Here is a 24,482-nt window from a genome sequence, read left to right on the forward strand (position 1 = left end):
GAATATTTTTAAAGGCAAGTCTAGTCTCTGGGGCATAGAGTTTAACACAGTAAAAGGTGACAAAAGATGGGAGGTTCTCTCATAGTTGCTTCCTGCTGATAAGGGGAGAAGTTGTAGGTCTTGTCTTGAAGGCTGGAACACAGTGGAAACCCATGGAGACCAGGGAAGAGCAGGCTGCCTCAGATTCTGTGAGGCCTGCAGGCAGCCTTGGAGCAGTCTCTGTCAGGACAATGCAATAGGGATTCCTTGGGTGAGAGCTGCAGAGAGAGCTGGAGGGCAAGGCGCACAGCTGTGGCAAGGAAGCTGCCTAGCAATCTCTAACAGCTTAAATGATTATAAATCTGGTGGAATAAATACATGTTAATGGAAGAATAGGAAGTAACGGAATCTTAAAGAAGAAACTTTATCTCTTAGGTGCACACTGGAAATATTTAAGTGCACAGTTTTGGCAGATTAGAAAAAGGCAAACCAGGCGAGGGAGACAGGGAAAGTTCCTCTCCTGCACAAAAGAATTAGGCAGGTTGGAAAACAAATTACAAACAAATAATACTTACCTGAGTTTACTTTTAGATGTGACAATGTTGCTGGATCTAAATCAATTTCTTGAAGCTCATAAGAATCATTTTTAAGAGGCAAAAATATTATATCTATCAGGTTATTATTACTATTTGTGGTCTGTACTGAAATTCATACTGTGGAAGAAGCAAAGAGACAGCTATTTTGCAGCTATATTTTATCTATACCCATAAGGTAAATAGCACTTAATATGACAACTATACAGTTGAAGAAATAGGGCCCTAGTATTAGAATGAAAAAAAAATGTTTAGAGTTAAACGAAGAGTACAGGTTTTAAATTTAAAGAGCGAACAGCAGCATGTGTTTTTGTTGTTTGTTTTGTTTTTGTTTTTGGATGGCTGGGATGGCCTAGGACTGTAGGAGAGTGGCAGCTTGCTGATACCTGAGCAAGCTGGGACAGACAGTGAAAGAGCAGGGGGAGGGGCAGAAACAGCTGTGTGGGAGAGTGCACACAATTAGACTGATGCAGAGTTAATGTGCAATATAAAGTAAGATTTATTTCGTTATCTTGAATGTCTCCAATCCAAGTGGAAAAATCCTGTAGAGTTTTCAGAAGTCATCGGAGAGAGCATCCTCTCAGGGACTTGGTTTGGATGGGCTAGCAGGAACTCTCTGTGCCTGGCCACTTATTTTTTTGTAAACATAACTGGAGAAGGATAGCCTGACCCAGAAAGGATGAGAGGTTTTAGACAGGTGACAGGAAGAAAAACTGTGGGAATCATTTATGCAATGTTGAGAAATCATCATATGGGTTTTTAAAGCAGCTAAAACGGTCTCTATACAGAGCCTAATTCTGTGGGCCTGTTAGTGAAACTTGCTTTGTCATTTAAATGAGAAGCACCAAGGGTAGGTACCTGGGCTGCCTACAAGACACTTTTAGGGTTTAAAGTACAAGTTTGATCATTTAGCTTTCAGCAAGTTACAGTAAAGAAACCTGTTCAGAGCAGGCAGGGATCTGAACTCCACTTAAGGTCTACTGGCCTGGCAGCAGTACATTCATTCACTGTGCAGTGTTTGTGGCTCCAACATCCTCTCTGTGTTTCAACTGGTTAGAGCAAAAGGTGTAAACATCTGATCTAAACAACCCCTAGAGGCTGCTAATCTTTGGCAAAAGTGCTCTTGGACCAAGGGACACGTGTTTCCTCTGGTTGTTTACATAGTTTGCCTTGTTCCCCTCTACCCTATGCCTACTGGGGGAAAAACTAGTTCAGTAAAAAGGAGACTTGCCTTACTCCTAATTTTTACTGATGATAAACTCATTAACTTCTTATCTAATCACTTAAGGATATAGCGTAGCACACAGGTCCCCTCTCCTAGATTTCAGTGATGATTTAATCTCTCCCTTAATAAACCTCTCCACTCACTATCCACAGCCACCTAGAGACATAAAGTAAGCTGGCAGCTACTGCTTTGTGTGTAAAAATCCTTCTCTGTCTTTTATGGCCATGAAAGAATTCCAGTCCTGGACTCTACTAGAGGTGGAGAATTGTAAGTGTATAACAACTGAAAATCTTTGCAGCACGAGAGAACAAGAAAGAGAGAACAATAAGGAGACATACATGCTCAGGAAAAATCACCAGTCAGTGGATGCATTTTTTTAATCTTTCCAACATTTATTCTAAAATGAAAGGAATCCAAAGAAAGCCATGTTTCAGTACAAATCAAAAGTTGGTTTCTCAGTCTTGAGCAGGTTCTATACCATGAGTGTTATGTTCTAATGTGGCATTAGGACATGGGGTATTGGCGGTGGCCCTCCCACTTGACAGCATGGACAAAGATGATTGAGGAGAGGGTTCTTTCCATGCTACATAATGGTGTGAGAAGCCAGGCCCATGCACATCCTGAGGAAAGGGGCTGTAACCTCCCCCAGTTCTGTGGATTCTCACAATCAGCCATGACGCACAGACTCATGGGAAGTTGCCTAATTTAAGAAATTCTTGCCAGTACCTTTGTATCCCTATTCCTTGGTGAATTCTTTGGCTCTTTCCTTTAGACTTCACTGGTCGAGAGCAGTGTGAAAGCAGAATGATTTTCATGAACATGGTGAACAATGTCCCCTGGTACCATCCCCTCCCTCCATCCACCTAACTTCCCCACTCTGCACAAGGGCAGATTTCACAGGGCCTGGGCAGGCTTTGCTGAGCTCCAGCAGAAGAAAGCATCTGAGAGGAAGGTGGGCAGGTAGCTCATGGGGAGGTATAAGAGCTTAGCGTCCCAGCTGGCTGAGTACTGGGTACGAGGATGACAGGAAGTCAATGCATGTTCCATGCAGTCCGTCACCAAAGTAAGGTCCTCTGGGCATGTTTCCACCAATGACGTCACTGTTCACAAGTAGGACTGCAAAAATTTCTCTCCATAGATCTCTTTGACCACTGAGCTGGCCTGGTCCCACAGCATCTTGATAATTGACGAATGCCTGTCATTCAGAGCAGTCTTGAAGCCTCCAGGCTCTACAATAGCCACCTTCATCCCCAAATAGGACAGCTCCCTCCTGTACTCGGCCTGAAGGCCTAGCCACAGGCTCTGGATGCATTTTTTTGTTTGTTTGTTTTTTGCTTGTTTTTTTTTTTTTTTTTGGTTTTTCAAGACAGGGTTTCTCTGTGGTTTTTGGAGCCTGTCCTGGAACTAGCTCTTGTAGACCAGGCTGGTCTCGAACTCATAAAGATCCGCCTGCCTTTGCCTCCCAAGTGCTGGGATTAAAGGCGTGCGCCACCAACGCCCGGCTCTGGATGCATTTTTTAAACTTAAAGATTTCCTTTACCAGTTGTAATGCCTTAGCTGGATCCTAAAGGGATCTGAGGGGCTGGTACCCCCAAAAGACGCTGTTTACTGCCCTTACCAGAATTCGTAATTTTTTTTTCATAATGGTCACTCCGGAAACAGACTGCCTTCCCTGTCCCGTCCCGTGCCCCCTCCCCCATCCCCACAAAACTCCGCAGTGTACTCAGCAAACTGTTCTTCCTGTTCTGCACTGAAGGAGAAACCAGGTTCCATATGCAAATCCTTTTCCTGTTACTTCAATGGACAGTTGACTACATGACTCAGATGGGGAATTTTAAATTCAGTGGTGTTACAGTCACTTAATATAAGAATTTATTTGCATTCCCAGGGATAAAGCATATTACACACTTCAAAGACAGACAAAAGTCTGGTTAATAGCAGCATGCATTCAGCTCTGGCTAACGCTAGAAGAGGAGCCAGCCTAGAACAGACTTCGCATTCCACATATGCCGTCATCCTTTTTCTTCTTTTAGTTCATGTCCCAAGTTATACATATAAACAGTGACAGGAGCCTGCAAGTCTAGCCATTTAGGAAGATGACAATTTACAGAGCAAATCTATCTTTTAGATCATACATTATGATCTGCACCAAAGAGAAGCACTAAGACATTTCAAAGATGTACCATTGCCATAATCCTCACACATATGAAAGAGAAATAACACAAAAACAGGGAAAATCGAGGAAGTCACCAATCCCGCTGTGAATGCTGTTATTAAATGAACAGGCTTGCTGAGCTCTTCAAATGTTAGAAAAAGGCTGCCTTTTCCTCTGAGAGGGCTAGCTAGATTTTAAAGTCACAGTTGCTTCCTTGCAGAACCAGAAGTTCAGTTTATCCAGACCTCCCCTCTGCCTGTCTTAGGGCTTTATTATGTCTTTGGTATGTGGGTGTTTGCCTGCCATTTTCTGTGCACAGTACCTAAGAGGTCAGAAAAGGGCATCAGATCCCATGGGACTGGAGTTACAGGAGATGGTTAGCAAACATGATTTCTTGCAATGGATCCTTTTCCTCTTTAACAACAGACAGTTCTCTTAACTTATAAGCTGTCTCTACAGCTGCTTTTTTATTTAAAATTTATTTTCATACATTTTACTTTATATAACTTTCACCCTTCTTTGTCCTCTTCACATGTTCATAAATTATTTCTTTTTAATTTTCTCCTTTATATGCATGTGTGACTAAGTGTGTGCAAATACATGTATAAAACCTGCTGAGGCCATTTCTGTTGGTTGTGTATATATAGTTCCAGGGCTGAACATGTTCCATTGGATACTCAGTTAGCTCATCCCTGCCTGAGTCAAATTCTCCCACTTAAAGAAAATCTCCAGTAATTAATGAACAAAATGATCTGACCCCAGAGTGACCTAGGATTCCTTGGGTAGGAAACATTATCAAAATTAGAAAACCCTGGGTGCTGCCGGGCGGTGTTGGCGCACGCCTTTAATCCCAGCACTTGGGAGGCAGAGGCAGGCGGATATCTGTGAGTTCGAGACCAGCCTGGTCTACAGAGCTAGTTCCAGGACAGGCTCCAAAGCCACAGAGAAACCCTGTCTCGAAAAACCAAAAAAAAAAAAAAAAAAAAAAAAAAAAAAAAAAAAAAAAAAAAAAAAAAAAAAGAAAACCCTGGGTGCAAATACCTCATCAGATACTTGCAGGTGTAATTAATGACTCTGAATTTCTGGACCTGCAGAGAGCACTCTGAACACTCATCTGAGCCAATCACAGTCTTTCTTCAAACTCTGGGCTCCCCTCTACAACCTAATGACATGTTCACTAGGCTGAATAGATGGCTCAGCAGATGAGAACACTGGCTGATTATCCACACGGCCTAACTTTGCTTCCCAGAACCCACAAAACAGCTCACAATTCTCTTTTACTCCAGTTAAAGGGGATCAGATACCCTTTTATGGCCCCTACTTTTGTTCTCGGTATATACAATGACAAACTCAAGTTATCAGACAGCAGCAACAAACTTTATGTACTGAGAAATATTATGGTATTCCTTGCGGTTTTGAGAAAATGTTATGAAAAATGTTTAGTCCTAAGGATAACACACTCTACAAAAAAAGGGAAAAACCAAAGAGACAGCAGTTTATTGTTTTCAATTGAAAATAGGTTTTATTATTTAAGTTGTTGTTGTTTTTCCTCTATCCATCAATGAAAACATGTTTACAATCTGAAAAAAGGCAACATTTTCCTGGTAGAATGTTTCAATTAATCAGGGTGCAGATTTAGTGGGAAATGTGTGTGTTGTGCAAGACTGGTAACCTAATCTTGATCACCACATGAAGAGAGCCAAGAGTCCACCCCAAAAACTTGTCTTATGGTCTAACACATATCTGTCAGGGCTAAAATTCCATAACCATATCACACATACATATAACAAACTTTTTCAAATAAATCTCATTGATGTTACATTGCCTGGCATCTCTGGATAATTCCCTTAGAAGGAAGCACTTCATGATGAAGTGACAAATGGGTAACTAATGGGGACAGGAAGATGCATGGAACTTCAAATAATGTACACATATCCACAGGACATCAAACTATACTCTGAAATATTCAATTGATTACTGATTATCCCACATTTTATATCTCTACCAGTTTGATGAAAATGATGCTGTGGACACATATATGAGATGTTTCTTATACTCTAACCTATTATGCATTTTAACATTAATTTTGATAAACTATGTAGATAAAACAGCAAATGTTGGGATCTAACATGTACCTTATATTCAAGAGACTGACCCATGATGATTATGAGTTCAGATGTATTCATAACTAATTAGTGACATACAAGCAAGACTGGATAGCAAATGACATCTCAAGGGAATTTTTGACTATAGGAAAAAAGAAATCCAGAAAAAAAATCCACCCCCCCTTCACAGACAGCATTACTTAAAAAGCATGAATATACACTGCTTAATATTAAAATAATGTTCCACTTAGATGATGGACATCTCATTTTATATATTTCAGCAGCAAAATATCTAATGCTAAGTGATAGTAGAGTAGTAGATGTACAAATATCACAGAAAAAATACAAAGAGCACAAAATAAACTTCATTAATATCTCCCACTAACCAGAAACTGCAATGGAGAAATGTCCACCATCACACTAGAGAGAAGATAGTAAATGATTAAGTTTGTTCATAATGAAAAAGATATGAAACAAGAATTTCTGACAATAAAGACCAGTGTGATGTCTAAAGTCTTTACCATATCATTTACATGAAGAAGATTTTTCTCTTGCAGGAGTTCTTCCCTATTATTTGATGTTAAGATTATAAAAAGAAAAAAGTCTTCAGAATATTTACAGAGCTAGGGACATGGATAAGCAGCTAGGACAACTTCATTGTCAGGATGAAGGTCGGGTTATTGAGAGCTTCCCGTAGTCCTGCAATAGGAACACTCCATTCCTGGGAGCAAGCATGAATATTCATATACCCACACAAAGGCACACTAAAATAACATAATTAAAATTAAATAAAATCTTTGACTAAACAATTTTTCACACATGAATGTTTTTCTCCCGTAAGCATTCATTCCTGTAACCCAGGTGTTGAAGCATTTAAAGGCTTACTTCCAGAGTTTTTCTCGATCGTGATTTGGATCATGCAATAGAAAGCAAGAATGTAGACTTGAAGTTACAGAAATTAATCATTCTCAATTAATGGCATCATTTGGGAAAATTTAGAAAATATTGTCATCCTGGAAGAAATATGTCACAGCTTTGTTCCTGGGAGTATACATTCACACACCATTTCAAGTTCCAACACCTGGTTCATGCTGCAGACTGAGGATGTGAGTTCTTAGCCTCCCAATGTGACCGTCATGTCTGACACTTCTTGTGACACCACAGTCAAGGTGATCATGTATCCGTCTGGAACCCAGAGTCACATTAAAATCTTTTATAAATTGACTTAGACATTATGCTTTATCGCAGGCACAGAAGAGGCACTCATACCCATCTACAAAATTTTACAACTGGATAAGTGATAGGGGGAGCTCTGTTAATCAATCGTCTTTAAGAACTGGAACCCAGTTAAGGCGTGGCTTCCTGGAGCCCAGGAGAAAAACTGGGATGGACCAGGTGCTTGCTCTCTGGGTGATTGTCATGGCACACAGTGGAACTTGAACTTTCCATTCTTGTAGCATGAGTTTCCCCTTATAATAAGTAAAAATATAATTGTTTATCTTTAGGCTAGCTTGAGTATTTCCTGAATCGAGATAACTTCTACAGATTTATATTTATATAAATTTATATTTGTATTTATATAACTGAAGAAAAGTGAGAAATCAAAAAGGGTCACCTTATCATTGAATTCATAGGACTTCTGTCCATATAATTTTGCAGGTGCAAACAAAATAGAGACTTCATAATGCTTGAACAGATTTCACACTTGTAGACTTGTTTTCTTCCCAGTCTTATGTAAGTAAATGTGTGTTGGATGAACATATTTTCAAAACATTTATAGTAACATTCCCTTCAGTATGACTGTTCTGAGGTCCTCAGAGTACTGTGATATGCAAAGGCCTTAATAGACTTTATATCCACTAAAAGTTTATTTTTGTATAAACACTATCAAGAAGAATAAAACTTTACCACCCTGATTGCACCTAAAGGGCTTGTCAGGCTGGACTGTGGTGGCATGCCCCTTTAATCTAGCACTTGGGAGACAGAGACAGACAAATCTCTATGAGTGAGTTCCAGAACAGATTCCAATGCTACAGAGAAAACTCTTATCTAGGTAAACCAAAAAAGAAAAAGAGTCGGGCGGTGGTGGCGCACGCCTTTAATCCCAGCACATGGGAGGCAGAGGCAGGCGGATCTCTCTGAGAGAGAATTCGAGGCCAGTCACAAAGGCAGTTCCAGGACAGGCTCCAAAGCTACAGAGAAACCCTGTCTCGAAAAACCAAAAAAAAAAAGAAAAAAAAGAAAAAAAAAAGAAAAAAAAGAAAAAAAAAAGAAAAGAGTTTCTTTGCAGTATGAGGCAGAGGCAGGCGGATCTCTCTGAGATCGAGGCCAGACACAAAGGGAGTTCCAGGACAGGCTCCAAAGCTACAGAGAAACCCTGTCTCGAAAAACCAAAAAAAAAAAAAAAAAAAAAAAAAAGTTTCTTTGCAGTATGATTTTTTTTTCTCAAGATTTTGAAGCCTGATGACACATACAAAGGCTCTAACACATTAGCTAAAATTGTAGGGTTTCTATACAGCATGTGTTCTTTGATGGATGTGTGCACTTCTACGACATGCAAATTCTTTACTACATTGATTACAGTAATAAGGTCTCTCTAGTATGTGTTCCTTTATGTATTTGGAGACTACCTTGACGTGAAAAGGCTTTGCCACATTGATCACATTTATAGGGTTTCTCTCCTGTATGAAGTCTTTTATGTGTTTTTAGACTACTGATTTGTGAAAAGGATTTATGACATTGATTACATTCATATGGTTTCTCTCCAGTATGTGTTCTTTTGTGAAGTTGGAGACTACTGATATATGAAAAAGCTTTACCACATTGACTACATTCATAGGGTTTCTCTCCAGTATGTGTTCTTTTGTGTATTTGGAGTTTACAGCTTTGTGAAAAAGCTTTATGACATTGATCACATTCAAAGGGCTTCTCTCCAGTATGTGTTCTTTTATGTCTGTGAAGCTCACCATGACTCGCAAAAGCTTTATCACATTGATTACACTGATAAGGTTTCTCTCCAGTATGTGTCCTTTGATGTACTCGAAGACTACTCTTCAGTGAAAAGGCTTTACCACACTGATTACATTCAAAGGGCTTCTCTCCAGTATGTGTCCTTTTATGTACCCGAAAACTACTGTTCTGTGAAAAGGCTTTACCACATTGATTACATGTGTAGGGTTTCTCTCCAGTATGTGTTCTTTTATGTACTTGGAGACTACACTGACGTGCAAAGGCTTTACCACAATGATTACATTCATAGGGTTTATCTTTAGTATGTGTTCTTTCGTGTATTTGGAGGTTAGCACATTTTGAAAAAGCTTTATCACATTGATTACATTCATAGGGTTTCTCTCCAGCATGTGTTCCTTTAAGTATTTGCAGACAACTGGTACCTCCAAAGGCTTCAACATGTTGAACACCATCATATGGCTTCTCTGCAGAATGAATTTTTTCATGCCTTTGAAGATGACTATAACATGCAAAGGCTTTATCACATTGAGTATATTCAGAGGCTTTCTCTCCATTATGGTTTCTTTCATACCTGCAAAAATAATTGACATATGTAAAAGTTTTACCACGTACATTACACTGATGAATCTTAATATCTGTATGATTTAATTTTATGATTTTGTTTAATTGTAAAGAGGAGTCAGATTTTAAGTTTTACATTCATGGTGCTCTCCTTCAGTATGGGATGTTTTGTATATTTGAAAATCTTTTGATGTTAAGGGTCTTTTTTTAAATGATCCACATTTATAGCATCGTTTTCTATGAGATTTTTTTTTTACATATTTGAAAGGAACTAGACGAACTCAGTTTTAAATAACCTTACATTCTTTTTGCATTCTTATCTTTTCCTGAAGTACAATACCTACCACAATAAAGTGTACTAGGACAAACAAAAGTAAGTACACAGTCCAACACTCATAGGCCTTATCTTCAGTGTGAGTTTGCTGATGTCTTCCCAAGGAAGTTTGAAAACCAATTAAATATAATCTTACAGCACATTCAACAAATCTACCCAGTGTTGAAATACTAAATATCTTTCCTATCTTCTCATTATTCTGATAGAGATACAGTCCCTCTTTCCATTTTGGGAAGCTTACTTGTGACAAAGGACAGTCTTATTAAAGGAAGAAGAAATAAATGGTTGTCCATTGAATTCACACAGTTTGACTTTCTGTTCCTCACAGACATGTGGTGTAGAAATTAATGTTTCTCCAAAAGAGCCTTTTTGACTCACATAAACTAAGTCTATCAATAAGTTTGGCAAAGTCAAAAGTACATGAGTAACACTGGCTTTACTACAGTCTATTTTTTAGACAGTTTTAAACATACACATGTATGCATGTGTGTTCCCTGTGTAATATCTGAGTGCTATGAAACTAAATGGATTGGCATTTCTACAGCATAGTTCTCATGGGGCTATGATTCAAATGGTGGTATAGGGTAAAGAATCATTTCCTTCTCTTCTGACTTTAGAGGAATGCCTTGGAAACATATACCAGTTACCTCATATTGAGGCATATGATTTTATGAGAATTCAATAATCATCAATATACTTTAAGCTGTGTTTATTTATATTATTGTTTTTCTTTAAATCATCCAGGACAAATTAAAATTTCTTCAAAGACAAATATATACCAAGTTGCAAATAAAAATTACCTTCCATGTTTTCTAGCACTTTGACAATGATCTTCAAAATTATGGTCTTCCCAACTGTAGCCTAATATATAGTAACAGAAAGTAGATAATATATTAATGAATATTGTGCAAAATTGAATATCTTAAGTGAACTATACCTTAGTTATTTGGCTCATTCTTACTCTTTCTCCAACAAAAATATAGAAAAGTATCAATAAATAATACAGAGTTGTTCCCTTATTTTAAAACATGAAGGAAAGTTCACAATCTTACCAATAGCCGTGAGGTTCCTGTATGTCTCCAGCATCACATCTTTGTAGAGACTCTTTTGGGAAGGATTCAGCAAAATCCACTCATCCTGAGTGAAGTCAATGCGCACATCTTCATAGGTCACTGAATTCTAGAATAATCCAACCAACAGTAAAACAAAGTGTGATCCTGACATTGGATTCTTCTTTTAAAATGATATCTTTTTATAATGCTGCTTCTCACACTTCTACCATGACATTACAATTAATGTAATCACCAGTCACTTTAGAAGGAAACTGAGGAGGAAGTTCATATGTGCCATTCGTTGGCCCTTTAAATAGAATACAGCCTTGAGAAAGAAATGCCAATAAACAGATATACAGACAGACAATCAAGCAGATCAACACTACTGAGAAAACATTAGAGAAACAGTAAGAACAATAATTATCTAGAAAAGTGATGGGGAAATTTTGATATATTGACTCTTGCCTTTAATTGCAGCAATCAATGAAAAAGCAGAAGAATTAAATTGAGTTGGATGTCAGTCAAAGCCTATGCAATGAGTTACAGGTAAATCAGAGTTACAAATTAATAAAACTCAGTATCCATCCAAAAAGCATTCAAACAAAAAATGTAAAAAGAAATCAGAGGTTTTACTGAAGTTTTTACACAAAGTTTTGTATTCCCTTTAGTTCTACATTCTTCTTACAGAACCTACAGTGGCCCCGTTTAAACTGTTTCATAATAAGATCTTAATAAAGGGAGTGCATGTTTAACACTTACAAATGGACCAAAGAAAACATCAGCCCTGCAAATGATAATAAATAACATACAGTAAGGGAGATGGGTTAGCAATTAAGCAGTCTTCCTGGCCTTGCAGATAAGTGGGTACAATTGCCAGTACTAAAAGGGGGCTTGTAATTATCCATTATTTCAACCTTATAGGTTCAGAGGCCTCTTCTGACTACCATGAGGAACAGACACGCGTGTGGTACATACCCTTGAATAGAGATACAACCTCATATTCATTGAAAGCATTCAAAACAAAAAAAAATTAGAGGCAGGTAGAAAGTCACACCCCAGCAGTGCAATGATTCATAAGGCAGAGGTATTAATGTCATGGATACTACTCTCCTGGGAAAGAGAATGATACCCTCCACCAAACTTCAAATTTCAAGATGTAGCTGAAGTTCAGCATATAAACTTATCCTTGATATGTACAAAAACCTACATTCCAGGCTCATCAGACAATAAAACAATAAACACACACAAAAAAAGCCAAGCATGTTGCTTTGCAATTAATCCCTCTGTGCAGAAGCAAGGATCATTTGTATTTCTGAATTGAGGATAGCATTGTCTAAGGAGATACATTCAAGACTCAGAGCTACACAGAAAAACATGTCTTTCAAAAACAAAAGTAAAAACAAAAAAAATTAAAATAGAAATCAGGATAGCAAAGGCTTAAGAGTGAATAGCAATTGCTTCAACTGCATGACCGTTTATAATGGCGGTGAAGTCATAACAACAGGACACACATAACTAGAAATGGGTTGGGGCTGTGAACATGTAAATCCAATCCCTGATGTAGGAATTTCATCCAAAAGATTTCTGCTACTAAATGTTTGAAAAATAAAACAAAGAAGAGCACCCTGGAGAGACAAGTGTTCAACCACTTCTAATCTGGGACCTTTTCCTTCGTTCAACTACGTTCTGACCCTGATCCATAAATATTCATAGTCATCCCATGATAAAAAACGTATTTAGTCTAACTTCAATAATTGTCATAGGCTAGAACAGTTTCTAAAGTGTTTCAGTGTGAAGTCTGTTATAACAATCATGATACAGACTTGACTTGGCCATAACCCAGCCCAATAAAGCCACACCTAATATTGCCAATCCCTAGGAGATTATTGGGTCTAACTACATTCAAACTACCAGACTGGTTTATCTGAGTCTTAAGGTAGATAGATTCCCAATTATCTGAGGAACTGCCATACTGGTTACCAGAGTGGCTATACAGGTTTGCATTCCCAGCAGCAATGAAGGAATGTTCTGCTTACTCAACATCCTTGCCAGCATGAGTTGTCCCTTGTGTTATTGAACCCAGTTATTCTGACAGGTGTAAGGTGAATTCTAAAAGCTCTTTTGATACACATTTTATTGATGGCTAAGTATATTGAACATTTAGTTAAGTGTTTCTAAGACAGTTTAGATTCATCTATTTAGAACTCCTTGTTTAAATCTGTATCACATTTTTATTCAATTAATTTATTTCTTAATGTGTTGCTTCTTGAGTTCTTTGCTTATGAGTAAGTAAACCCAAACTACATAGACAAACATGATGTGTACTCATTGTAAGTGGATATTAGCTGTTGAGTAAAGACTAATCACAATACAATTTACAGACCCAGATGGGGAAGTGACAAAGATGGCTGTAGCAGGGGATTCATGGCTCCAAACAGGAAGATTAAATAGACTAGATTTTGTGGGTGTACTCACAGCAAGGATTATAGTAGTGGAGTAATGACTCTGGGACTTTTGGCTATGGAGCATTTAATTGGGTTTTTAGTTGTGAGCAACAGGCAATTTCCATTGGTATAGAATCTTATTTATTTATACAAACTTAAATTAAATTTGAATATGTTCTTATTTTCATCTATACTATTTATATACCTAAGCAAAATTATTTTGTCATATTGTATGCATGCATGCTTCTACCTCTGCTTAAGACATTTTGGATATCAATACAATTTTAGGATGTATTTATCATATACATTTCTACCTCTGATTAAGATACTTACACACTGTTTACACTTTGAGGACATTATCCTCATTTGTTGGACAGTTGTTTAAAGATTGTTTAATATTCTAATATGAAGTCATATATAAGTATAAGTTATATATAGGTATTATATATGAAGTTATATATGAAGTCACATATAAGTATAAGTTATATATAAGTATTAAGAATTAAAGGTCAGGATCTCTGTAAGTTCCAGGCCAGCCTGGTCTACAAGAGCTAGTTGCAGGACAGGCTCCAAAGCCACAGAGAAACCCTGTCACGAAAAAAAAAAAAAAATTAAAAAATTAAAAGAACCCAAAATAAAATCAAAAAAGAATTAAAGGTCAATAGTCATCCATATTTTGTCATACTTATTGTTAGACTAATCAGGTTTTTACATACATAGAAACTGTATTCTGCATAGATAGGTAGTCTCCACCCACTTCAAAGAGCTGTAGAACATTCAAATAACTTTTAGCTTTGCTAACTTGAGACATGATTGCTCAAATCTATGCCCGAGAGAATGTTGAGCATGGAAGACACTCCACTTGGAGCTTGTTATCTTCTTGGCAAAACTGGCCTTTGGGCATGGAACTGCCCAGGCATCGACTACTCACAAAATGCATGATGTCCGGACAGGACAAGCAGGACAAAAGAAAAACGACTGTCAACTCTTGCAAAGACAGGATAACATGGTTTTGAAAAATTTCCTGCCTCTGAAAATAGTCTGTCAGTTACTCTAGGCCTTAGCCAAAGTTGGTTGCTCCAATGTTGCAAATAAGCCTTTGGGTGATTGCCCAGGTAGCCAGTTGTCTCTGTCATTTGTTGTACCTTTTGGAAGTTGCTTGATTGCACTTCCTGCTTATTCCAGAAATATTATTTCCCTTTTCGGGTCTTAAATGGGGTTGAAGACTAGATAGCTATAGTTACAATCCTCTCCAATTAATTTATAACACAAGATTTAAACTCCTGGGCTGGAGAGATGGCTCAGTGGTTAAGAGTATTGCCTGCTCTTCCAAAGGTCCTGAGTTCAATTCCCAGCAACCACATGGTGGCTCACAACCATCGGTAATGAGGTCTGGTGCCCTCTTCTGGCCTGCAGACATACACACAGACAGAATATTGTATACATAATAAATAAATAAATATTAAAAAAAAAAGATTTAAACTCCTTAGGATAGGATAATTATTGAAACATTTATCACATTTCTTACTTGATATTGTTTATGCTTGTTGTAATTCTAATTTTTATACCTGATATTTGTTCTTATTGTATATAATTTGGTATTAGGCTTAGAACTTACTTAAATAATAGGAGGAAATACTGTAGGAAATCCTACAGCCAGTAGCCTTTATGTTACCTACTCAATTGGGCGTAGGCGTCTTATACTATAAATGCTGATGTAAAGCATGCATTCACTCTCACATCTGGCTGCAGGATTTGGTTGCTGTTCCCTGTTCGAGCAGAGGACTGTGATCTAAATAAATAACGCTGTATTATCCTCAATTCTGGGCTAGTGTAGGATTTCATTTTAGCATCCAATTTCAAATTTCCAACTACATCATGTGGGGGCAAGCCTGAATGAAAAAATGCCTTGCTCTAAAGAGAATTAAATAAGTCAACAATGCTTGAAAAAATAAAAAATGAAATCTGTAATAACGAAGTAAGAGTGGGGAACAGAACTAAACAGAAAATAATGCAGGAATGCATTTAAAGAAATGAAATTTGAAAAAAGATACAAATAATGTGCTTTTTAAAAAAACAATTTATTTTAACAACAATAAGAAATACCTCAGGTTTATTGACTGTGAAAAATATTAGGACATTTCATTGCAGACTAAATGTCACTAATAATAGACTGATTGGAATAACGCAAATGCACATACAGACTGCTGAGCTCTGTAACCTGACATATAGAGTTACAGTCAATGGCTGTTTCTCAATCCTCACAGCTGACTTTACTGAGTCAAGCAGGATTGAACACATCTGCACAGGACAGTCACCTAACTGGAAACTCAATATTCACTGGCTCAAGCTAACCTTCCCAAATTATAAACTCACCAATCATGTCTGTCTTCATTCACATGACAAAATTAATACATCCTGGCACGTTAGAAAATAACTAAAAATGTATTAGTTATGATTTTTATTGATGTGAAGAGACAACATGACCATCATAACCTGTATAAAGAAAATATTTAATGAAGTTTGCTCATTTCGAGTTCAGAGTTCAGAGAATTTTCATCATGGTGGGGGCATGTGGACGAGCAGGATGATGTGGTGCTGGTTACAACTTGGAATGCAGACCACAGGAAATAGACTGACATGCTTGGCAGTATCCAGAACACAGGAAGTCTCCAAGCCCATCCACATTGACACACTGGTTTCAACAAGACCACACCCATTTCAAAAACCCACACTTCCTAACAGTACCACTCCCTGTGAGATTATAGGGACCAATTACATTCAAACTACCACACTGCCGCAATCAGGTCCTTTCTCAGACTAGCTGTTCTAGAGTAGTCTTTCCAGTGAGAAATCATTCCATTCACTTGAGAAATTAATAAAGAAAAATCTTTGTAATGATAGCATGCGCCCATCTCTGGTAAATGCTCAAAGAGGAAAGAGACGAGAACAAACACTGTATTCCACACGTGCTGCCATTCTAAACTTTCTCTTAGGTTCAGACTCTTGCTTACACTCAGAAGAATTTAAATAGTGACAGGAAACTGTCTAGCCAGTCAGCCAATGGGAGACTTACAAAGCAAAAATATTACCCTAATTATTACATAAGTATACCAGAGACCTGAAATAGCAGGTCATATTTTAGTGATAGGGCCTGAGGTGGAGGTGCCCAAAGGTGAGAAAGATAGAAAAAGTAGGACAAAGCAAAGATAAAAGCTGAGGCAGGAGTCTTGCATATGCTATGTCTTATTCCAAGTAAGCTTCTTAAGAGGAACAGCTGCTTGCATATTACTTCCAGAGGAAAATGGAAGTCAGCACAAATTACCATACAATGGGACAAACTCAGGAGACAGTGAATCAAATACCACAGCACAAGGGATCACAGGATATCTCTAGAATATTATGGACTAAGCCCTCAGTGGCCTTGGGACTGATAACTGTAGCCCTGTGTGATGTGAAGAGTAGTGTTCTCAGGATCTGAAGACCCTGCTCACAAGGACACAGGCTCGAGACCATTACCACGTCTCCCTAGCACATTCTTGCTTCCAATGTAGGAGCTCTGTCTTATTCTGCATAGCTCAGGAACTTAGGAAAAGCTACTAATGCCTAGACACTAGGCTGTTCCTGGCTCTGCCAAAAAGTCCCTGGGTTTGAGAAGGAGCTATGTTCCGTCTCCATGAGGGAGAACTGAAATGAAAAGTGTTCCTTGATCAGCCGAGTCCTCTGCACAAGTGTTTTCCTTTTCAAACAGCTGAAACCTGCTCTCATCTTGTGCATCTGGCAGAACTTTTACGTTTCCATTGTAGAAAACTGGGTATTTATGGCAGACCATGCCCTCGAGTTCACTGTGACCCTGTAATGGCCCCTTGAGCAGCTTGTGAGAGGCCTGTTCTTTGATAGGGGAATAGGCCACGTGGCTGTAAATCAGCAGTGTCTACTGTGTCCTGGATTAGAGCCAAATGTTTGGACAATCCTAGAGAACAAATACGTCTCCTAGCATCCTAATCTCTAGCAGGCCTAGATAGCATACGACTTATCTTTGGGTAATTTAAAGGCAGGCTTCCTCAGCTAATATCTCCTAGGCATTGGTGAAGCCTTTACATCAACAATTCTACTCTTCTGCATCACCGGTTAGTGGTAGAGTGGGAACGAACGCAAGAATGCCATTTACAAACTCCACAAAATTAACTCCAAATGGCTCTTACTCCTAAATGTTAAACACAAAATGTCGAACTTCTGGGAGAAGGTAGAAAAACTCTAGAAGTTTGATTGCTTGGCTACCATATGCATCAAAATCACGTTGATATTGACTACAAAGACGTTTCTACACACAACTCCCTCCTCGAAATGCTTTTCACAGATGCAGCCCACAGAGGAATTTTTCAGAGACCAGAAACTGCCTGGGGAGTTGCCCGTACCACATGGGGCCTAAGCGAACCCTGACTGTGGCCTTAAGCTCCCACTCAGGCTCAGTGACAATCGGCAACACAGTCCCACATAACTCACCATCCTCTCCTCTCCATATCGGGACAGCAGCCCTTTGCTCACCATGTCGTGGCTTCCATGTTCACCCATGCTCTCCTCACAGTTCCCGGCTGTTGCACTCACAAAAGAGCACGCAATCCACTGAGGCGTGGTCCGCTTTTAAATCAAGCCTGTAATATGGCGCCAGGAAGTCCCACCTACTTTTGACTGATAGGTCATCTTGGAGGCTGTGATTGGCTAGTGAGACTTGAGTGACAAGAACAAATCTCCCAGCGTTACAGTGTTCTTAAAGGCACAGCGCAGCAGTCCTTGGTTCTGGCTTCCATGCTAGAACCAGAATTTATGGATCTGCAGAGATATGAATGTCAATATCATTAACTTTGTCTTCAGTAGATGGCCGAGGTATCTTCCTGCAGCCCATAGGCACATGGCCTTCTTCCTCTTGGATACAATGTGCCTGGCTTGCACAGCCCATAACACACTATGGAGTGGAGTGATTCTCCTGTTCAACAGGTGGAAGGGTGCCCTGAATATTACAAAATTACACATTTAGAATACAAAAGTTGAAGTTCGTTCTGTGGCTTCAGGCTGACATCAGAAGAACTAAGGGTAATTTTTACCTGGTTGACACAGATACTTCTGACAACCATGAGAGCAATTCAGGAACCACATCACCAACAAGATAATATATTTTTTTCCTGAAAGAAAACTAGTTGATACACCCAGGATTTTAATTCTTGAATTTGCGGTCCAAATCTTGGGAAAAGAATAATAATAACAAGTGTTGTCTCATGGTAGCTGAACACCTAGAGAGAACAGGGCCAGAAGAATGCCTTTATGGGCAGTATGAGGAGTCCGCACATCTTCCTCGGTGAGCAGGTGAAAAAATCCCTGCATTATTCGGGGTTCTCTAGTTGAACAGGACTGGTAGAATGAAATTCTTCATATATGTAGAAGGTGGATTTATCAGAATGTCTCACAGGTTGTGGTTCAGCTATTCCAACAATGGCTACCTACTAATAGAAAACTGAATGAAAATCCATGAACTAGATGTCTCAGAAGATTTGCAGTATACATGAGAATTCCAAAGATGAAGGCTCTAAATCTATTAAAGGAATAAACTTCCTAGCCAGATATGGAACCAACAGGAAGGGAGGGAGGGAGGAAGGGAGGGAGAGAGAGAGAGAGAGAGAGAGACAGAGAGACAGAGATAGAGAGACAGAGAGACTGAGTTATGGTAGACAAATACAGACAGTGCTTTTTTTTTCTTCAATATCCCTATTAAGTAAATTGCACCAGAAAAGAGGGTGGGGATCCAGATTATAAGTGGATATTTTTGTTTGATCGATTTTCTTGATTTTTTTTTTTAAGACATTGTTTATCTGTGTTGGCCTGGATCACATTCTCTAAACCAGGCTGTTCAAAAATTCAGAAAATCCAACTGCTTCAGTTTCCCAAGTGCTGGGATTAAAGATCCTCACCACCACCAATTGGGAAAGGTGGATCTTTTCACCTCAAAAGATCCAAATTATAGGGCGGCGGCTCCATGATAGGTTCTGCCTAGCATGCGCCTCCCAGCCACCGCAGCCACGAGGCCCAAGAGGAAGGTCAGCGCGGGTGGAGCGGCGAAGGCGGAGCCCAAGCGCCCGCTTCGCGAGGCTGTCGGCCAAGCCCGCCCCTGCCAAGGTGGACGCGAAGCCGAAAAAGGCCGCGGGAAAGGATAAGTCATCGGATAAAAAAGTGCAAGCAAAAGAGAAGCGGGGAGCAAAGGGCAAAGAAGCTGAAGTGGCCGACCAGCAAACCACGGATCTGCCCACAGAGAAAGGAGAGACCGAAAACCAGAGTCCAGCCTCTGAAGAAGTCCGACTAACCACCCATCACGTCTGTCGGTGTCCCCGCCTCCCTTCTGTACAATCCAGAGGAATATTTTTATCAACTATTTTGTAAATGCGAGAATTTTAGTAGCTCTAGAAACATTTTTAAAGGTGGGGAGAGCCGGGCGGTGGTGGCGCACGCCTTTAATCCCAGCACTTGGGAGGCAGAGGCAGGCGGATCTCTGTGAGTTCGAGACCAGCCTGGTCTACAAGAGCTAGTTCCAGGACAGGCTCCAAAAACCACAGAGAAACCCTGTCTCGAAAAACCAAATAAATAAACAAACAAATAAATAAAGGTGGGGAGAAATCCTGCCTCATTCCATTTTTTAAGTGTAAATGATTTTTTTAAGAGGTTAAATCACTTGCTGGTTGTTTATTTTTTGATACAACCAGAAAATAGCAGGATACTGAATCAAGAGAGGCTGTGACTGTCTCAAGGGTCACCATAACATTCCGTAGAGGGGGCTAGTTTTATATCCTACAATACAAAGCATATACTAACTGGTAATTTGGAGTCTCGGTTGTGCGTTTGTGTCTGGAATATTTTCCGTTATATCCGGTGTCGTGTTTTGTAGAACTGTTGGCTAAAAACCCACTCCTCGGTCCTTGCCCTGTCAGGACTGTCTGCCCATGGCAGTCCGTTTTCCTAACAAGTGTAACAATGTGCTGTGAAACATTGAACTTTAGAGTGTGTCCTGTGCCGTGGCATAAAATGGTGAGTCAGTGGAGTTGAGGATTGTGAGCAATTTATTATTATGTGAGGTCTTGGGGAAGACTTGCCATGTTCGGGGATGGAAGATCACTTGGAATAAGTTCAAAGAGAAACAACACATGGCTCTTCTTTTGGGTACGTGAACACAATGTATGACTCCTCAGAGTTTGGGTACATGTTTTAAGAAATGTCTGTGTACTTTACTCCTCAACCAATAAAATCTCCATTGTGAAAGAGTAAAAAAAAAAAAGATCCAAATTATAGATGAGTCTTCCCATTTTGAAACCTTAAATAAGAAAAACCCCTAAAGGTGTACCCATGTTTTGAGTTTTAATTAATTTCAGAGGTAGACAGATTGACTACCTAGAACACACTTCAGCCAAAACTGAAGAAATGAGACAGCTTACTTACCTCAGGTGACAAGGAGAACATGGGTATTATTTCCAAAGCAAAGTTGTTCCTAAAGAAGGAAAGCATGGAGATTTTACTTATAGAATCTGGACATGTTCCTGTGGAATTCTGCCTAATTCCTAAGCATAGTCAGTCAACAAATCCACTTCTAAACATGATCAACATGATCACAATGTAGAAAGAAAGATATTTAGGGGCATTCTTATCTAAAACATGCAGGAACCTATGTAAACTTAAAAAAAAATAAAAAGAAATTCCCCTGGCAAGTTTATCTTACACTAAAACTTCTTAGTTGAGAATCAAATAAAAGAGACTGTGAAGCAGAATGCTTGGATCCCTTTTGTTATGTTTGATAACATAATTGTGATGTTAGATCTAAAAGTTAAATGTGGCAATGACACAATTCTCCATAACCAAATGACAGAGAACACAAACACAGATAACATCAAGGAAGAGTTACCCATCACTAATCTGTTATTAGAGGAACGGCTCTAGTGATCTTTAACCTGAGCACCAGCTGCTTTAGTCTCTGAGCAGGCTGGCTCAGAAGAAGGCCACAGCTGCTTCCATGAAAGACCAGAATTAGTTTATTTAACTAACCCTGCCTGCTTCTTGTCTCAGGGATGTGGCATTACTCTAGAGAATTTGACTCTTTACGTTTTCTAAACTATAAATTATAGTTATATATGTATTGTTTGCATGTGTATGTGCACAGTAATTAAAGAGTCAGAAGGGACAATAATCCAGAGACTACAGTAATGCCAAGTCGTACCTACCATGTGGGGTATGGAATGGAACTTCACTCTTCTGTAACAGTACCCAGTACTCTTAATTGCTGAGCCATTTCTCAAGACTCACTTCTTTTATTTAATATTTATCTCTGTACATTATTTATTAAAAGACATAACATCACTTTCCTCCATCTCTTACCAAATATTTCCCTTGTAGTGTCTTACCTACTAAGTATGTGTGAACAAATATACTGAAATATAAGATTACAGTCTGATGATTTTGTTTTATTAGTTGTAGTTCTGTGGTTTAGGGGCTAACAATACTGTATTTGATAAACAATTAGGAACTTCAGCCCTACTGGTGGCTTATTCTATCACATGGAGGGAAATTAAACTGTTTTAAATCAGTATCAGGAGTCTGACTGTGATTAGGCTGTCTTGGACAGGAAACAATGAAGAAGAGAAAACTTGAGGTGAGAAATACTTTAGTAGTTAAGCAGACTGAAGATTCTTCCAGAGTAACCAGGTTCCATTTCCAGTACATGTTGAAGCTCACTACTCTCTGTAACTTCAGTATCAGGTGTTCTAACACCATCTGCTGGCCTCTTAGACACCATACATGAATGGGACACAAAGATATGCAAACTAGAAAAACACCCATACATATGAAATAATGATTAAAAATAATTTTCAAAAGTAATCACAACAGGGGCTGGAGAGATGGTTCAGTGGTTAAGAGCATTGCCTGCTCTTCCAAAGGTCATGAGTTCAATTCCCAGCAACCACATGGTGGCTCACAACCATCTGAAATGAAATCTGATGCCCTCTTCTGGCCTGCAGACACACACACACAGACAGAATATTGTATACATAATAAATAAAAAAAAGTTTAAAAAAAGTAATCACAACAAAACCATAAGACAAATGATATACACCAAAGAAACTATTTTCCAAAATTCCTTTAGTACCAGTACTCCAGACAGAGTGAAAAGAATATCATTGTGAGTTTCAAAATATGTGCTACATAGTCTACATAGACATAAACACACACAGAGAGAAAAAGCACAACTGAATAACATTCCAGATAGCAGAATTAGAAAATTGGGGCAATATAATACTTTTTAAAACTATTTCAGGTGTGAGATGGGGAATAATTAATGTTAGGTTGAAGTAGGAGATTTGAAATATTAAAAGGTGGGCAACATTGGAAAGTGAGTGAGGCATCTTCTACTAATTCCACCTGGAGGGAAAGAACTTGGGAAGGGGATAAAGTTTATAAGCGTTTGTAAATTAAGAGATGGGATGAATTGTTCTGGGAGAAGACAGTTTTGGGTGACCCAAAATTTAGTTTCTTTGACTCATGAATAAGAAGCTCAGTGGCCACTAAAGCAGGTATGCAGGGTGCCCAGCCCTGTGTAATGAGGTCCAGCTTCTTTGACAGGTACCCTACAGGTGAAAAAGAAGGTCCCAGCTGATGTCCTAGGACACCAAGGACATATCCCTCCTTCTCTATTACATAGAGGGAGAGAGGACATGTTAAATCTGGGGGATGAAGAGCTGGGGCCTGGATATGGGCTTGCTGGAGTCTCTGAAAGGGTTTAGTAATGGGATGAAGAGGCTCAAGGAGAGAGCCAAGAGCTGCCTCGTATAAGGGCAGGCGAGGAGAGTAAAAGAGGGGATACAGGAACGCAGGAAGTCAGCTATTCCTAACAATGATAAAACCTCTTGTTTTGTGGAAGAAACTGCAAGGGACTGAATTAGTTTCCTTCTGTCTAGGGTAATAGCCTTTCGAGTTGGAATTATAGTTAATCCCAAATAAATGACCTGAGGGGTAGACAGTTGGGCCTTAGAAGGTGAGACTCGATAGCCCCTTTTGGACAGGAAACTTAAAAGAGCATAGGTATCAGTTTGCTGATCTCCAAAGATGGACTGCAAAGTAAAATATCACATCCTGTTTAAAACTGAGGGAGAGACAGTGAGAGAAGGTCTGAAACTAAAGCCTGACCAAACAGGTGTGGGCTGTCCAAGAATCCTTGGGGAAAGACAGTCCAGGTGAGCTGTGTGGAGAGGTGAGTGTCAGGATCAGTCTAGGTGAAGGCAAAGATGTTTTGAGATTGTAAGCTGAGAGGAATAGAGAAAAAGGCATCCTTGAGATCTAGAACTGAGAAGTGGGAGGCTCCTGGAGGGATAGCGGGAAGAAGTGTGTAAGGATTAGGTACTACAGGATGAAGAGGGACTGCTGCAGAGTTAATGAGCTGGAGGTCTTTAACCAGGCAATAGGTTCCATTACGTTTTTTAACACCAAGTATAGGGGTGTTAAAGGAAGAAGAGGTGGGGCAAAGTAGGTTTTTTTAAAGGTTAGAGAAAATAGGCTTAAGTCTTTTAAGCCCCTGGAGAGAGAGGGGGTACTAAGCTTGGGTAATGTACTTAGTAGGATCTTGTAATTGAATAACAATGTGGGAATGGTGTTTAGAAACAGAGGAATTTTGGGTGTCACAGACTTGGGGGTCATCCTGGGAGGCTGGTAGAGGAAAACACTGGTAGAAGTAGACATTGGGGCTGGAGATTGGGAGGCTTGAAGGAGTGGAGCTGCTGGCAAGTTGGTGTAAGGTGAACAGAAGGAGTAAATGAAATGGAAGCTCCTACGTTTGCTAAAAGAAATCTCTTCCCATAAGAGGTACCGGGAAAGTTGGCATGACTAAAAATGAATGAAAGTGATAAATACCCCTAAAAACACAGTTAAGTGGTGGGGTCTGCTGAGGTAGATAAGGCTCTCCCCTTTCTCCAACAATAAGAAAACTAGGAGAGGTAGGCCCCTAGAACTCCCTCAGTACTGAGTATGTGGCTCTGG

The 24,482-nt window shown here is 39.2% G+C and overlaps 2 protein-coding genes and 1 pseudogene across 2 annotated transcripts in view; 1 reads left to right on the plus strand and 2 right to left on the minus strand.

Annotated features, from left to right (window-relative positions):
- Positions 1–8,634: 8,634 nt before the first annotated feature.
- Positions 8,635–17,993, minus strand: LOC130871364 (zinc finger protein 431-like). The gene is made up of 5 exons (XM_057764706.1): positions 17,925–17,993; positions 10,975–11,101; positions 10,723–10,783; positions 9,450–9,598; positions 8,635–9,374 (listed from the first exon to the last, which is right to left on the minus strand). Exons 1-5 carry the CDS (start codon positions 17,991–17,993, stop codon positions 8,635–8,637), a joined length of 1,146 nt encoding a protein of 381 aa, XP_057620689.1.
- A 1,475-nt stretch (positions 17,994–19,468) lies between these two features.
- Positions 19,469–19,793, plus strand: LOC130871365 (non-histone chromosomal protein HMG-14-like; annotated as a pseudogene).
- A 534-nt stretch (positions 19,794–20,327) lies between these two features.
- The window catches only part of LOC130871366 (zinc finger protein 844-like), a 28,325-nt gene continuing 24,170 nt past the window's right edge, over positions 20,328–24,482 (minus strand). The window contains exon 4 of the mRNA XM_057764707.1: positions 20,328–20,423. Coding sequence (XP_057620690.1) covers positions 20,328–20,423 — 96 coding nt within the window. The remainder of the gene's footprint in view (positions 20,424–24,482) is intronic.

The sequence above is a fragment of the Chionomys nivalis genome, chromosome 3 (genome assembly GCF_950005125.1).
Source record: "Chionomys nivalis chromosome 3, mChiNiv1.1, whole genome shotgun sequence".
NCBI classification, from domain to species: Eukaryota; Metazoa; Chordata; class Mammalia; order Rodentia; family Cricetidae; genus Chionomys; species Chionomys nivalis.

Coding starts and splice junctions, on each gene's coding strand:
- LOC130871364 (XM_057764706.1), bottom strand. CDS start 17,993: ATGGGTGAACATGGAAGCCACGACATGGTGAGCAAAGGGCTGCTGTCC. Junction 9,599..10,722: donor AGTGCTAGAAAACATGGAAG/GTAATTTTTATT, acceptor TTATTTTTGCAG/GTATGAAAGAAACCATAATG. Junction 9,375..9,449: donor ACATGTTGAAGCCTTTGGAG/GTACCAGTTGTC, acceptor AATGTGATAAAG/CTTTTTCAAAATGTGCTAAC.